This window comes from Scyliorhinus torazame, chromosome 16 (assembly GCF_047496885.1).
Source record: "Scyliorhinus torazame isolate Kashiwa2021f chromosome 16, sScyTor2.1, whole genome shotgun sequence".
Classification (NCBI taxonomy): domain Eukaryota; kingdom Metazoa; phylum Chordata; class Chondrichthyes; order Carcharhiniformes; family Scyliorhinidae; genus Scyliorhinus; species Scyliorhinus torazame.
In genome coordinates this window covers 158,557,805-158,571,190 of record NC_092722.1, presented here as the reverse complement: position 1 = coordinate 158,571,190, position 13,386 = coordinate 158,557,805, and the positions used below count along the sequence as shown (strand labels likewise).

At 55.7% G+C, this 13,386-nt stretch overlaps 1 protein-coding gene and 1 long non-coding RNA gene across 3 annotated transcripts in view; both read right to left on the bottom strand.

The window, feature by feature from the left end:
- Positions 1-7,252: 7,252 nt before the first annotated feature.
- Positions 7,253-8,165, bottom strand: LOC140392445 (uncharacterized). 2 transcript variants are annotated; one of them, XR_011935359.1, is made up of 3 exons: positions 8,130-8,165; positions 7,693-7,725; positions 7,253-7,278 (listed from the first exon to the last, which is right to left on the bottom strand). It is a non-coding gene; the product is annotated as an uncharacterized lncRNA (long non-coding RNA). The 2 variants fall into 2 exon arrangements; XR_011935360.1 differs by having other exon boundaries at positions 7,255-7,275.
- Positions 8,166-9,539: 1,374 nt separating this feature from the next.
- Positions 9,540-13,386, bottom strand: part of LOC140392310 (scavenger receptor cysteine-rich domain-containing protein DMBT1-like) — a 53,595-nt gene continuing 49,748 nt past the window's right edge. Inside the window, exons 8-11 of the mRNA XM_072477627.1 lie at positions 12,474-12,497; positions 11,335-11,358; positions 10,825-10,925; positions 9,540-9,791 (exon numbers count right to left, since the gene is read on the bottom strand). Of these exons, the coding sequence (XP_072333728.1) occupies positions 9,540-9,791; positions 10,825-10,925; positions 11,335-11,358; positions 12,474-12,497 (401 nt within the window). The remainder of the gene's footprint in view (positions 9,792-10,824; positions 10,926-11,334; positions 11,359-12,473; positions 12,498-13,386) is intronic.

Genomic DNA, 13,386 nt, shown 5'->3' with positions numbered 1-13,386 from the left:
TCCCCCCTCCCCTATATCCCACTCTCCCGTATCACCTGATCACTGCCTGATGTCTAACCATGCATGCTTCATTGTGTATCGCAGGACCAAACGTCCAGGCACCCATCCCCGCAGATGCAGACCGCCCGCAGGATGCCCCTCGGAGACCACGGGAGACGGAGAGACCCGCACCCTCCAGCATGCGACGCCCGCAGGATGCCCCTCGCACACCACGGGAGACGGAGAGACCCGTACCCTCCAGCATGCGACGCCCGCAGGATGCCCCTCGGAGACCACGGGAGACGGAGAGACCCGAACCCTCCAGCATGCGACGCCCGCAGGATGCCCCTCGGAGACCACGGGAGACGGAGAGACCCGAACCCTCCAGCATGCGACGCCCGCAGGATGCCCCTCGGAGACCACGGGAGACGGAGAGACCCGAACCCTCCAGCATGCGACGCCCGCAGGATGCCCCTCGGAGACCACGGGAGACGGAGAGACCCGAACCCTCCAGCATGCGACGCCCGCAGGATGCCCCTCGGAGACCACGGGAGACGGAGAGACCTGGAGCAACAGGGAGACGACACCCCCGTCACGTGCGGGAACGACCACCCAGCGATGAGGGGGGCAGCCACAGGCCCCCGTCACATCCGAGCCAGGACACCACTACCCAGGACACCACTATCCAGGACACCCCTACCCGGGACACCACTACCCAGGACACCCCTACCCGGGACACCACTACCCGGGACAGCACTACCCGGGACAGCACTACCCGGGACAGCACTACCCGGGACAGCACTACCCAGGACACCCCTACCCGGGAAGACGAAATACCGGACAGTGACTCAGAGTGGATGGGTGGAGACGAACCCCCACCCCAAAGTGCCATGGACTCAGAGTGGGACGAAGAGCACGACACAACGCCACTGCTGTCACCAACACCCTCCACCATCGCAGAAACACTCACCACGGTTGGGCACTTTAGTGATGAGGCGTCTGGTACACTCACTGGTGCGCACAACACAGCCGTCCCGGTACAGCAGGTGGAGGTAGGAGCAGCAGAGGGACCGGGCGGTCGGAGGGCAGCCCAGGCCAAGCGAACATCTGCCGCCCAGATGGATCCCGGGTTCCTGCAGTTCCCACACCCACACATAGATCCGATGCAACCACCGACACGGAGACGAGCGAATAGGGTGACGGGTGGCTTGCGGCGGCTGCGGTCGCAGGTGGAGGAGTCCACCCGCGTCCAGGAGCTGGGAGTGGTCCCGGTCATGCGTGCCACCCAGGCTGACACCGCATGGGTGGCGTCCGCGGTGGAGGCAATGGGTGCGACGGTGTCAGACATGGGGAACGGTTTGCGAGGCCTGGGGCCTTCCGTGCAGGCGGCGTCTGTGGCCCAGGAAATGGCTGCCCTCTCACAGGAGGCCATGAGCCAGTGCCAGCGCCAGATGGCAGAGGCGCTCAACGCCATAGCCCAGTCTCAGCAGGCCATGGCCCAGTCTCAGCAGGCCATAGCCCAGTCTCTGCAGGCCATGGCCCAGTCTCTGCAGGCCATGGCCCAGTCTCAGCAGGCCATGGCCCAGTCTCAGCAGGCCATCGCTGAGGGCATCGGCGCCAGTGGCCATGTGCGAGCTGGCGTCGCACTGTCGCAGACAGGGTTCGACAACCCCCTGGGCTCCATGGCTGCAAACCTGCAGACCCCTGTCGATACCAGCACGGGCCTCCAGGACTTGCAGCGGCAGATGTCGGGGGCGCGTCGGATGGCCAGTCCGTTCGCATCCCCCACCCATGTAGAGGCCTGGGGGCCATCGGGCACCCCGAGGGAGGAGGAGGTGGTGTGGTCCGTCCCGGCTCCCTCTGTAGGGGAGGTCCCGGTACACCGCGACACCTCGGACTCCCCCCCTTCCGTCCCAGGTGCATCGGGTGGGCAACGGGCAGGACAGGCTGGCAGCTCGCCATCCCAGTCGCCCGGGCCGCAGCCTGGCCCATCTAGGCCAGGATGCCCCAGGAAACGGCCGCCAAAGGGATCCAGTGTCAGAGGGCAGGAATCACAGGAGTCCACCTCCAGTTCTGCTGTACCGTCTGGGGAACCACGTAGACGTAGTCAAAGGGCCCGTAAGGCCAAACAATTAGACACTGAGTAAGTTGGCACGGGTGCAGGGCACAGATGAGTTTTAGGCGCTAGGGCACGTGCATGAACTCCTTTGGTTATTAAAGTCAATGTTACACCTACCGAAGCTGCCTTTGTGCTCTGTCCAAAGTGTGCGGGGGTGTCATGTACGTTGAGCGCAAGTGTGTGTGTGAGGGGTGGTCTTACCTCAGCCCCAGGTGAGTCTGCCCCCTTCCCCCTGGGCCGCCATCAACATCCCCCGGGCAGAGGACGGGACCGTGCGCTGCAGTGTCACAGCCGCATGCAGGGATGGTCCGGGTGGATGGTGGTACTGTGGCCATGGGTCAGACATAGTCCAACGATGTAGAGCCAGGAGCTCACCGCAGGGCGGGTTGTCATCATCCTCCATGGCCTGCAATAGACACGCGTCCACCCGCAACTGTGTGAGCCCAGCCCGTTGTGCCGCAGGTGGATCGGCAATTGGGAGTGGGTGTGCATGCGGGTGGGGTGTGTGGGGTTGGGGAGGGGGGTGAGGGTGCTGGGTGGGTGGATGGGTGGGGGGTGTGGGTGGTCGGCTGTTGTCATGGTGTGCGGTCTGTGGCCATACTACCCGATTCCCACGCCCATCTAGTCAGTGAAGCGGGCGTCTATCAGTCTGTCCCGTGCCCGCTGGGCCAGCCGGTAACGGTGGACAGCCACCCGTCTGTGTCTACCCCGTCTGCCCTGACCATTGCCCCCATCCCCCTCATCTGGGGAGGACTGGGCCTCTTCCTGCTGCTCCTCCACTCCGCCCTCCTCTGCCTGCGGCACATCGCCCCTCTGCTGGGCTATGTTGTGCAGGACGCAGCACACCACAATGATGCGGCCGACCCTATCTGACCGATACTGGAGGGCGCCCCCAGAGAGGTCCAGGCACCTGAAACGCATCTTCAGCACGCCAAAGCACCTCTCGATCACTCCCCTTGTCGCTACATGGGCATCATTGTAACGGTTCTCCGCCTCATTGCGTGGCCTCCGTATAGGCGTCATCAGCCACGATCGCAATGGGTAGCCCCTGTCGCCCAGCAACCAGCCCCTCAGCCGGGGATGGCGTCCCTCGTACATGCCGGGGATGGATGACCGCGACAACACGAATGAGTCGTGTACACTGCCTGGGTGACGGGCGCAGACGTGCAGGATCATCATGCGGTGGTCGCAGACCACCTGTACGTACATCGAATAGGTCCCCTTCCTATTAGTGAACACGGCCCTGTTATCTGCAGGTGGCCGCACGGCGACGTGCATCCCATCGATCGCGCCCTGGACCATGGGGAACCCGGCAACGGCAGAGAAGCCCACGGCCCGGGCATCTTGGCTGGCCCTGTCCACGGGGAAGCGGATGTAGCGGTGCGCCATGGCATAAAGGGCATCTGTCACTGCCCGGATGCACCGATGCACCGATGTCTGCGATATGCCGGACAGGTCCCCACTCGGTGCCTAGAATGACCCCGTTGCATAAAAGTTCAGGGCCACCGTAACCTTGACGGACACGGGGAGAGGGTGTCCCCCGCCAGTGCCACGCGGTGACAGGTGTGCCAGCAGGTGGCAGATGTGTGCCACGGTTTCCCGGCTCATCCGGAGTCTCCTCCTGCATTCACGGTCCGTGAGGTCCTGGTATGACTGCCGGGGCCGGTACACACGGGGCGCCCTCGGGTGCCTCCGTTGCCGTGGGGCCGCGACGTCCTCCTCCCCCTCCTCGTCCTGTCGGTCAGGTGTCCCTCCAGCCTGGGCGGCTGCCGCCTGCCCCTCTGCGGCAGCCTGCGCCGCCTCTCTGGCACGCTCCTCCTCCTCCTCCTCCTCCTCCTCCTCCTCATCCAGGGCAACATAGACATGAGCGGCTGCGACCACGGCGGCCAACATCGCTGGATGGTCTGAAAACATGACGGCCTGGTGGGGGGGAGGGGAACGACGACATGTCATCATTGCCCATATCCCCTCCTCCCCCCAGCCAGGTGGCATGGACCGCATGGGTCCAACTGTTGGAGGCTGGCACCTGGCCAGGTGGACCAACTCATTTGCCCTCCCATCACCCACCCCGGCACGGACCCCCCCCCCCCCCCCAACCTCCACCCCGGCACGGACCCCCTCCCCAACACCCACCCCAGCACGGACCCCCCCCCAACCTCCACCCCAGCACGGACCCCCCCCCAACCTCCACCCCAGCACGGACCCCCCCCCAACCTCCACCCCGGCACGGACCCCCCCCCAACCTCCACCCCGGCACGGACCCCCTCCACAAACCCCAACCTCCACCCCAGCACGGACCCCCCCCAACCTCCACCCCAGCACGGACCCCCCCCCAACCTCCACCCCGGCACGGACCCCCTCCCCAACCTCCACCCCGGCACGGACCCCCTCCCCAACCTCCACCCCGGCACGGACCCCCTCCCCAACCTCCACCCCGGCACGGACCCCCTCCCCAACCTCCACCCCGGCACGGACCCCCTCCCCAACCCCCAACCTCCACCCCAGCACGGACCCCCCCCAACCTCCACCCCAGCACGGACCCCCTCCCCAACCTCCACCCCGGCACGGACCCCCTCCCCAACCTCCACCCCGGCACGGACCCCCTCCCCAACCTCCACCCCGGCACGGACCCCCTCCCCAACCCCCAACCTCCACCCCAGCACGGACCACCCCAACCTCCACCCCGGCACGGACCCCCTCCAAAACCCCCAACCTCCACCCCGGCACGGACCCCCTCCCGGCACTCCCCCGGAGCCCAGCCTACTCTAACCACCCCCCCCCCCCCCCCCGCCGCACACACACACAAGCCGAGACACACCTCTCCTCAGGCAATCAGTCTGCGGCCACGCCATTTCCTGCCCAGAGCCAACCCCCCAGGCCGTCACTCACCTCCTCGCTGGTCGGCGTGAGCCTGGAGCACCGGGTCACGCCGATGAAAAGGAGGTTTGATTCACGTCGACGTGAACGGTCATCACGTCGACGGGACTTCGGCCCATCCGGAAGGGAGAATATCGGCAGGCCGAAAATCGGCTGCCTTGCGCAGACCCGTGACATTCTCCGCGGCAGCGGCGCCATTAACGCCCCGCCGACTTTTCTCCCTTCGGAGACTTCGGCGGGGGCGGGATTCACGGCGGCCAACGGCCATTCTCCGACCCGGCGGGGGGTCGGAGAATGACGCCCTTCGTCTCCCAATGGGAGAATTGCGCCTAAGGAATGTAAAACGTTTCTTTACCTGATAATGGTGACGTGTCACCTGCTGCAAAAATTGTTCTTAATTATTAAATATTAGTTGATCTAGAGTAAATAATGTTAAAATATAAGATTTATTTAGATCATTGTAATGTTATCATTTGGAGCCTCTTGGTAGCCTGCACCAAACCTCCCCAATGTGTTGGTCCATAAGGCGACTGAATTTCATAAATTCAGCCCATGTAAGTCAGAAATACTCAGACGACATTTGCCCTGCTCAGGCCATCCACTCTTGCAAGGCCTGATGCCGAAGTACAGGTCTGTTCCTCGTGCTTGGATTAATCAACCAAGAATGATGAAATCTATTGACAGTTTGCTTGGAAACTGTAGGTTTTACACGGCTAGTTTTTGAATTATCATTTCCAAGAAATACCTCAATATTTGACAAGAGAAGCGGAATGTAAAAGTTTCTTTCCTGATACTGGTGATGTTTCACCTTCTGAAAAAACTGTGTAAATAATTATTCAAATATTAGTTGATCAAGAATAAATAATTATAAAATATAAGATTGATTTAGATAATTGTAATATTATCATTTGGAGCCTCTTGGTAGCCTGCACCAATTCTCCCCAATGTGTTGGTCCATAAGGCCACTGAATTTGTTAAATTCAGCCCATGTAGGTTATAAATACTCAGAAGGCATTTGCCCTGCTCAGGCCTTCCATTCTTTGCAAGGCCTGATGCTGAAGTACAGGTCTGTTCCTCGAGCTTGGATTAATCAACCAAGAACGATGAATTCTATTGACAGATTCTTTAATAACTGCAGGTTTTACACTGCGATTTGCCAAATTCACATTTACAGGATGTACCTCAACGTTTAACAAGAGATGAGGAATGTAAAACGTTTCTTTACCTGATAGTGGTGATGTGTCACCTGCTGATAAAATTGTCCATAATTATTAAAATATTAGTTGATCAAGAATAAATAATGTTAAAATATAAGACTGATTTAGATAATTGTAATGTTATCATTTGGAGCCACTTGGTAGCCTGCACCAAACCTCCCCAATGTTTTGGTCCATAAGGCCACTGAATTTGATAAATTCAGCCAATGTAAGTCAGAAATACTCAGACGACATTTGCCCTGCTCAGGCCTTACATTCTTTGCAAGGCCTGATGCCGAATACTGGTCTGTTCCTCGAGCTTTGGTTAATCAACCAAGAATGATGAAATCTGTTGACAGATTCCTTTGGAACTGAAAGTTTTACACTGCTAGTTGTCTAATTATCCATGAAGTACCTCAACATTTGACAAATTCTCCGGCACCGGGTATTAGGCGGGGGCGGGAATCGCGCCGCACCGGTTGTCGGGCCCTCCCCCGAGATTCTCCGGCCCGCATGGGCTGAAGTCCCGCCGCTAAAATGCCTGTCCCGCCGGCGTAGATTAAACCACCTACCTCACCGGCGGGACAAGGCGGCGTGGGCGGGCTCCGGGGTCCTGGGGGGGGCACGGGGCGGTCTGGCCCCGGGGGGTGGCCCCACGGTGGCCTGGCCCGCAATCGGGGCCCACCGATCCACGGGCGGGCCTGTGTCGTGGGGGCACTCTTTCCCTTCCGCCTTCGCCACGGTCTCCACCATGGCGGAGGCGGAAGAGACTCCCTCCACTGCGCATGTGCGGGAATGTCGTCAGCGGCCGCTAACGCTCCCGCGCATGCGCTGCCCGGAGATGTCATTTCCGCGCCAGCTGGCTGGGCACCAAAGGCCTTTTCCGCCAGCTGGCGGGGCGGAAATTCGTCCGGCGCGGGCCTAGCCCCTTAAGGTTGGGGCTCGGCCCCCCAAGATGTGGAGCATTCCGCACCTTTGGGACGGCACGATGCCCGACTGATTTGCGCCATTTTGGGCGCCAGTCGGCGGACATCGCGCCGATACCGGAGAATTTCGCCCAATGAATGTAAAACTTTTCTTTACCTGATAGTGGTGATGTGTCACCTGCTGAAATAAATGTGTAAATAATTATTCAAATATTAGTTGATCAATGATAAATAATGTTAAAATATAAGATTGATTTAGATAATTGTAATGTTATCATTTGGAGCCTCTTGGTAGCCTGCACCAATTCTCCCCAATGTGTTGGTCCATAAGGCCACTGAATTTGATAAATTCAGCCCATGTAAGTTAGAAATAATCAGAAGACATTTGCCCTGCTCAGGCCATCCATTCTCTGCAAGGCCTGATGCCGAAGAACAGGTCTGTTCCTCGAGCTTGGATTAATCAACCAAGAATGATGAATTCTATTGACAGATTGCTTGGAAACTGTAGGTTTTACACTGCTAGTTGTCGAATTATCATTTCCAGGATGTACCTCAACGTTTAACAAGAGAAACGGAATGTAAAACGTTTCTTTACCTGATACTGGTGATCTTTCATCTTCTGAAAAAACTGTGTAAATAATTATTCAAATATTAGTTGATCAAGAATAAATAATGATAAAATATAGGATTGATTTCAATAATTGTATTGTTTTCATTTGGAGCCACTTGGTAGCCTGCACCAAACCTCCCCAATGTGTTGGTCCATAAGGCCACTGAATTTGTTAAATTCAGCCCATGTAAGTTAGAAATACTCAGAAGACATTTGCCCTGCTCAGGCCTTCCATTCTTTGCAAGGCCTGATGCTGAATACTGGTCTGTTCCTCGAGTTTAGATTAATCAACCAAGAATGATGTATTCTAATCACAGATTGCTTGGAAACTGTAGGTTTTTCACTGCTAGTTGTCGAATTATCATTTCCAAGAAGTACATCAATGTTTGACAAGAGAAGCGGAATGTAAAACGTTTCTTTACCTGATACTGGTGATGCTTCATCTTCTGAAAAATCTGTGTAAATAATTATTCAAATATTAGTTGATCAAGAATAAATAATGATAAAATTAGGATTGATTTTAATAATTGTATTGTTTTCATTTGGAGCCACTTGGTAGCCTGCACCAAACCTCCCCAATGTGTTGGTCCATAAGGCCACTGAATTTGATAAATTCAGCCCATGTAAATTAGAAATAATCAGAAGATATTTGCCCTGCTCAGGCCTTCCATTCTCTGCAAGGCCCGATGCTGAAGGACAAGTCTGTTCCTCGAGCTTGGATTAATCAACCAAGAATGATGAAATCTATTGACAGATTCTTTAATAACTGTAAGTTTCACACTGCTAGTTGTCGAATTATCATTTGCAGGATGTACCTCAACGTTTAACAAGAGATGAGGGGCGTCATTCTCCGACCTCCCGCCGGGTCGGAGAATGGCAGTTGGCCGCCGTGAATCCCGCCCCCGCCGAAGTCTCCGCTCCCGGGGATTGGGCGGGGGCGGGAATCCGGCCACGCCGGTTGGCGAGGCCCCCCGCTGGATTCTCCGGCCCGGATGGGCCGAAGTCCCGCCCAGAAATTGCCTGTCCCGCCGACGTAAATCAAACCTGGTATTTACCGGCGAGACCAGGCGGCGTGGGCGGGCTCCGGGGTCCTGGCGGGGGGTGCGGGGCGATCTGACCCCGGGGGGTGCCCCCACGGTGGCCTGGCCCGCGATCGGGGCCCACCGATCCGCGGCGGGCCTGTGCCGTGGGGGCACTCTTTCCCTTCCGCCTCCGCTACGGCCTCCACCATGGCGGAGGCGGAAGAGACTCTCCCCACTGCGCATGCGCGGGAAACTGACAGCGGCCGCTGACGCTCCCGTGCATTCACTGGGAAACTGACAGCGGCCGCTGACGCTCCCGCGCATGCGCCGCATTTCCGCGCCAGCTGGCGGGGAAACAAACGCCATTTCCGCCAGCTGGCGGGGCGGAAATCCCTCCGGCGTCGGCCTAGCCCCTCAATGTTGGGGCTAGGCCGCCAAAGATGCGGAGCCTTCCACACCTTTGGGCCGGCGCGATGCCCGTCTGATTAGCGCCGGCTTTGGCGCCAGTCGGCGGACATCCCGCCGTTGGCGGAGAATTTCGCCCTTAGTCTCCCGATGGGAGAATTGCGCCCAAGGAATGTAAAACGTTTCTTTACCTGATAATGGTGACATGTCACCTGCTGTAAAAATTGTTCTTAATTATTAAATATTAGTTGATCAAGAATAAATAATGTTAAAATATAAGATTTATTTAGATAATTGTAATGTTATCATTTGGAGCCTCTTGGTAGCCTGCACCAAACCTCCCGAATGTTTTGGTCCATGAGGCCACTGAATTTGATAAAATCAGTCCATTTAAGTTAGAAATACTCAGAAGACATTTGCCCTGCTCAGGCCTTCCATTCTCTGCAAGGCCTGATGCAGAAGTACAGGTCTGTTCCTTGTGCTTGGATTAATCAACCAAGAATGATGAATTCTATTGACAGTTTGCTTGGAAACTGTAGGTTTTACACGGCTAGTTTTTGAATTATCATTTCCAAGAAATACCTCAATATTTGACAACAGAAACGAAATGCAAAAGTTTCTTTCCTGATACTGGTGATGTTTCACCTTCTGAAAAAACTGTGTAAATAATTATTCAAATATTAGTTGATCAAGAATAAATAATTATAAAATATAAGATTGATTTAGATAATTGTAATGTTATCGTTTGGAGCCTCTTGGTAGCCTGCACCAATTCTCCCCAATGTGTTGGTCCATAAGGCCACTGAATTTGATAAATTCAGCCCATGTAGGTTAGAAATACTCAGAAGGCATTTGCCCTGCTCAGGCCTTCCATTCTCTGCAAGGCCAAATGCCGAAGTACTGGTCTGGGGCGAAATTCTCCGGAAACGGCGCGATGTCCACCGACTGTCGCCCAAAACGGCGCAAATCAGACGGGCATCGCGCCGCCCCAAAGGTGCGGAATGCTCCGCATCTTTGGGGGCCGAGCCCCAACCTTAAGGGGCTAGGTCGGCGCCGGACGAATTTCCGCCCCACCAGCTGGCGGAAAAGGCCTTTGGTGCCCCGCCAGCTGGCGCGGAAATGACATCTCCGGGTGGCGCATGCGCGGCAGCGTCAGAGGCCGCTGACAGCTTCCCACGCATGCGCAGTGAAGGGAGACTCTTCCGCCTCCGCCATGGTGGAAACCGTGGCGGAGGCGGAAGGGAAAGAGTGCCCCCACGGCACAAGCCCGCCCACGGATCGGTGGGCCCCGATCACGGGCCAGGCCACCGTGGGGGCACCCCCCGGGGCCAGATCGCCCCGCGCCCCCCCCAGGACCCCGGAGCCTGCCCGCGCCGCCTTGTACCGCCGGTAAGGTAGGTGGTTTAATTTACGCCGGCGGGACAGGCATTTTAGCGGCGGGAATTCGGCCCATCCGGGCCGGAGAATCTAGCGGGGGGGGGCCCGCCAACCGGCGCGGCGCGATTCCCGCCCCCGCCGAATCTCCGGTGCCATAGACTTCGGCAACCGGCGGGGGCGGGATTCACGCCAGCCCCCGGCGATTCTCCGACCCGGCGGGAGTCGGAGAATCTCGCCCCTGTTCCTCGAGCTTGGATTAATCAACCAAGAATGATGAAATCTATTGACAGATTCTTTAATAACTAGGTTTTACACTGCTATTTGCCAAATTCACATTTACAGGATGTACGTCAACGTTTAACAAGAGATGAGGAATGTAAAACGTTTCTTTACCTGATAGTGGTGATGTGTCACCTGCTGATAAAATTGTACATAATTATTAAAATATTAGCTGATCAAGAATAAATAATGTTAAAATATAAGACTGATTTAGATAATTGTAATGTTATCATTTGGAGCCACTTGGTAGCCTGCACCAAACCTCCCCAATGTTTTGGTCCATAAGGCCACTGAATTTGATAAATTCAGCCAATGTAAGTCAGAAATACTCAGACGACATTTGCCCTGCTCAGGCCTTCCATTCTTTGCAAGGCCTGATGCCGAATACTGGTCTGTTCCTCGAGCTTTGGTTAATCAACCAAGAATGATGAAATCTGTTGACAGATTCCTTTGGAACTGAAAGTTTTACACTGCTAGTTGTTGAATTATCCATGAAGTACCTCAACATTTGACAAAAGATAAGGAATGTAAAACGTTTCTTTACCTGATAGTGGTGATGTGTCAACTGCTGAAAAAAATGTGTAAATAATTATTCAAATATTAGTTGATCAAGGATAAATGATAAAATATAAGGGGCGAGATTCTCCGACCCCCTGCCGGTTGGAGAATCACCGGGGGCTGGCGTAAATCCCGACCCCGCCGGTTGCCGAATTCTCCTGCACCGGATATTGGCGGGGCGGGAATCGCGACGTGCCGGTTGGTGGGCCCCCCCTGGCGATTCTCCGTCCCGGATGGGCCGAAGTCCCGCTCCTAGAATGCCTGTCCAGCCGGCGTGGATTAAACCACCTTTCCTACCGGCGGGAAAAGGCGGCGCGGGCAGGCTCCGGGGTCCTGGGGGGAGCAGGGGGCGATCTGGCCCCGGGGGGTGCCCCCACGGTAGCCTGGCCCGCGATCGGGGCCCACCGATCCGCGGGCGGGCCTGTGCCGTGGGGGCATTCTTTTCCTTCCGCCTTCGCCACGGTCTCCACCATGGCGGAGGCGGAAGAGACCCCCTCCACTGCGCATGCGCTGGGATGCCGTGAGCGCCCACTGACGCTCCCATGCATGCACCGCCCGGCAAAGTCATTTCCGCGCCAGCTGGCGGGGCACCAAAGGCCTTTCCCGCCAACTGGCAGGGCGGAAATCAGTCCGGCGCGGGCCTAGCCCCTCAACGTTCGGGCTCGGCCGCTCTAGGTGCGGAGGATTCCACACCTTTGGGGCGGCGTGATGCCGGACTGATTTGCATTTTTGGCGCCGGTCGGCGGACGTCGCGCCAATTACGGAGAATTTCACCCAAGATTGATTTAGATAATTGTAATGTTATCATTTGGAGCCTCTTGGTAGACTGCACCAATTCTCCCCAATGTGTTGGTCCATAAGGCCACTGAATTTGTTAAATTCAGCCCATGTAAGTTAGAAATAATCAGAAGACATTTGCCCTGCTCAGGCCTTCATTTCTCTGCAAGGCCTGAGGCTGAAAAACTGGTCTGTTCCTCGAGCTTGGATTAATCAACCAAGAATGATGAAATCTATTGACAGATTCTTTAATAACTGTAGGTTTAACACTGCTAGTTGTCGAATTATCATTTCCAGGAAGAACTTCAACGTTTAACAAGAGATAAGGAATGTAAAACGTTTCTTTACCTGATAATGGTGACGTGTCACCTGCTGTAAAAATTGTACATAATTATTAAAATATTAGTTGATCAAGAATAAATAATGTTAAAGTATAAGATTGATTTAAATAATTGTAATGTTATCATTTGGAGCCTCTTGGTAGCCTGCAACAAACCTCCCAATGTTTTGGTCGATAAGGCCACTGAATTTGTTAAATTCAGCCCATGTAAGTTAGAAATACTCAGAAGACATTTGCCCTGCTCAGGCCTTCCATTCTTTGCAAGGCCTGATGCTGAATACTGGTCTGTTCCTCGAGCTTGGATTAATCAACTAAGAATGATAAAATGTGTTTCACGCGACTGTGTTGGTGAGATCACAGCCCATATACAACGCACTTGGTGCCACAAATTAGCCCACATGAGATCCTTGTCATTACTGACTCCCTAGCCATCCGATTTACCCGACTCGTGCCTCGGCAGCTTCCGCTAACAAGGAGGAGCTGCTTTTAAGCGCTCCCTCACTCCTAATCGACACTTTTCGCTTTGGGGGTGTCACCCTCGCAAGGCTTCTCAAAGCTGTGAATGAGGCGCCAACCACCCTGTTTCCCTGAGAGGGCTGGGGGTCCAGCAGCAGGGTCAGAAATGCTGCCTGGGAGGCAGTAGCAGCGGCTGCGAGTGTGGGTAGCATGACCAGGAGGACCACTGTCCAATGTAGGAAGAAGACCAATGACCTCCAACAAGCTTCAAGGGTAAGTTACCACCTCTCTCCTGGCATCAGTTCTGCCTGCCGCCCCTCAAATCTTAAATTCCCAAATCACCCTCCACCCACCCCCCAAAATCACTGGCTGACACATTGCATCCTCCCCACAGAGATCTATGTAATTGTCCCTCAGAACCCCCTGCCCCCAGCCCAATCCCTTCATGTCCAGGTGCAGTGCCCA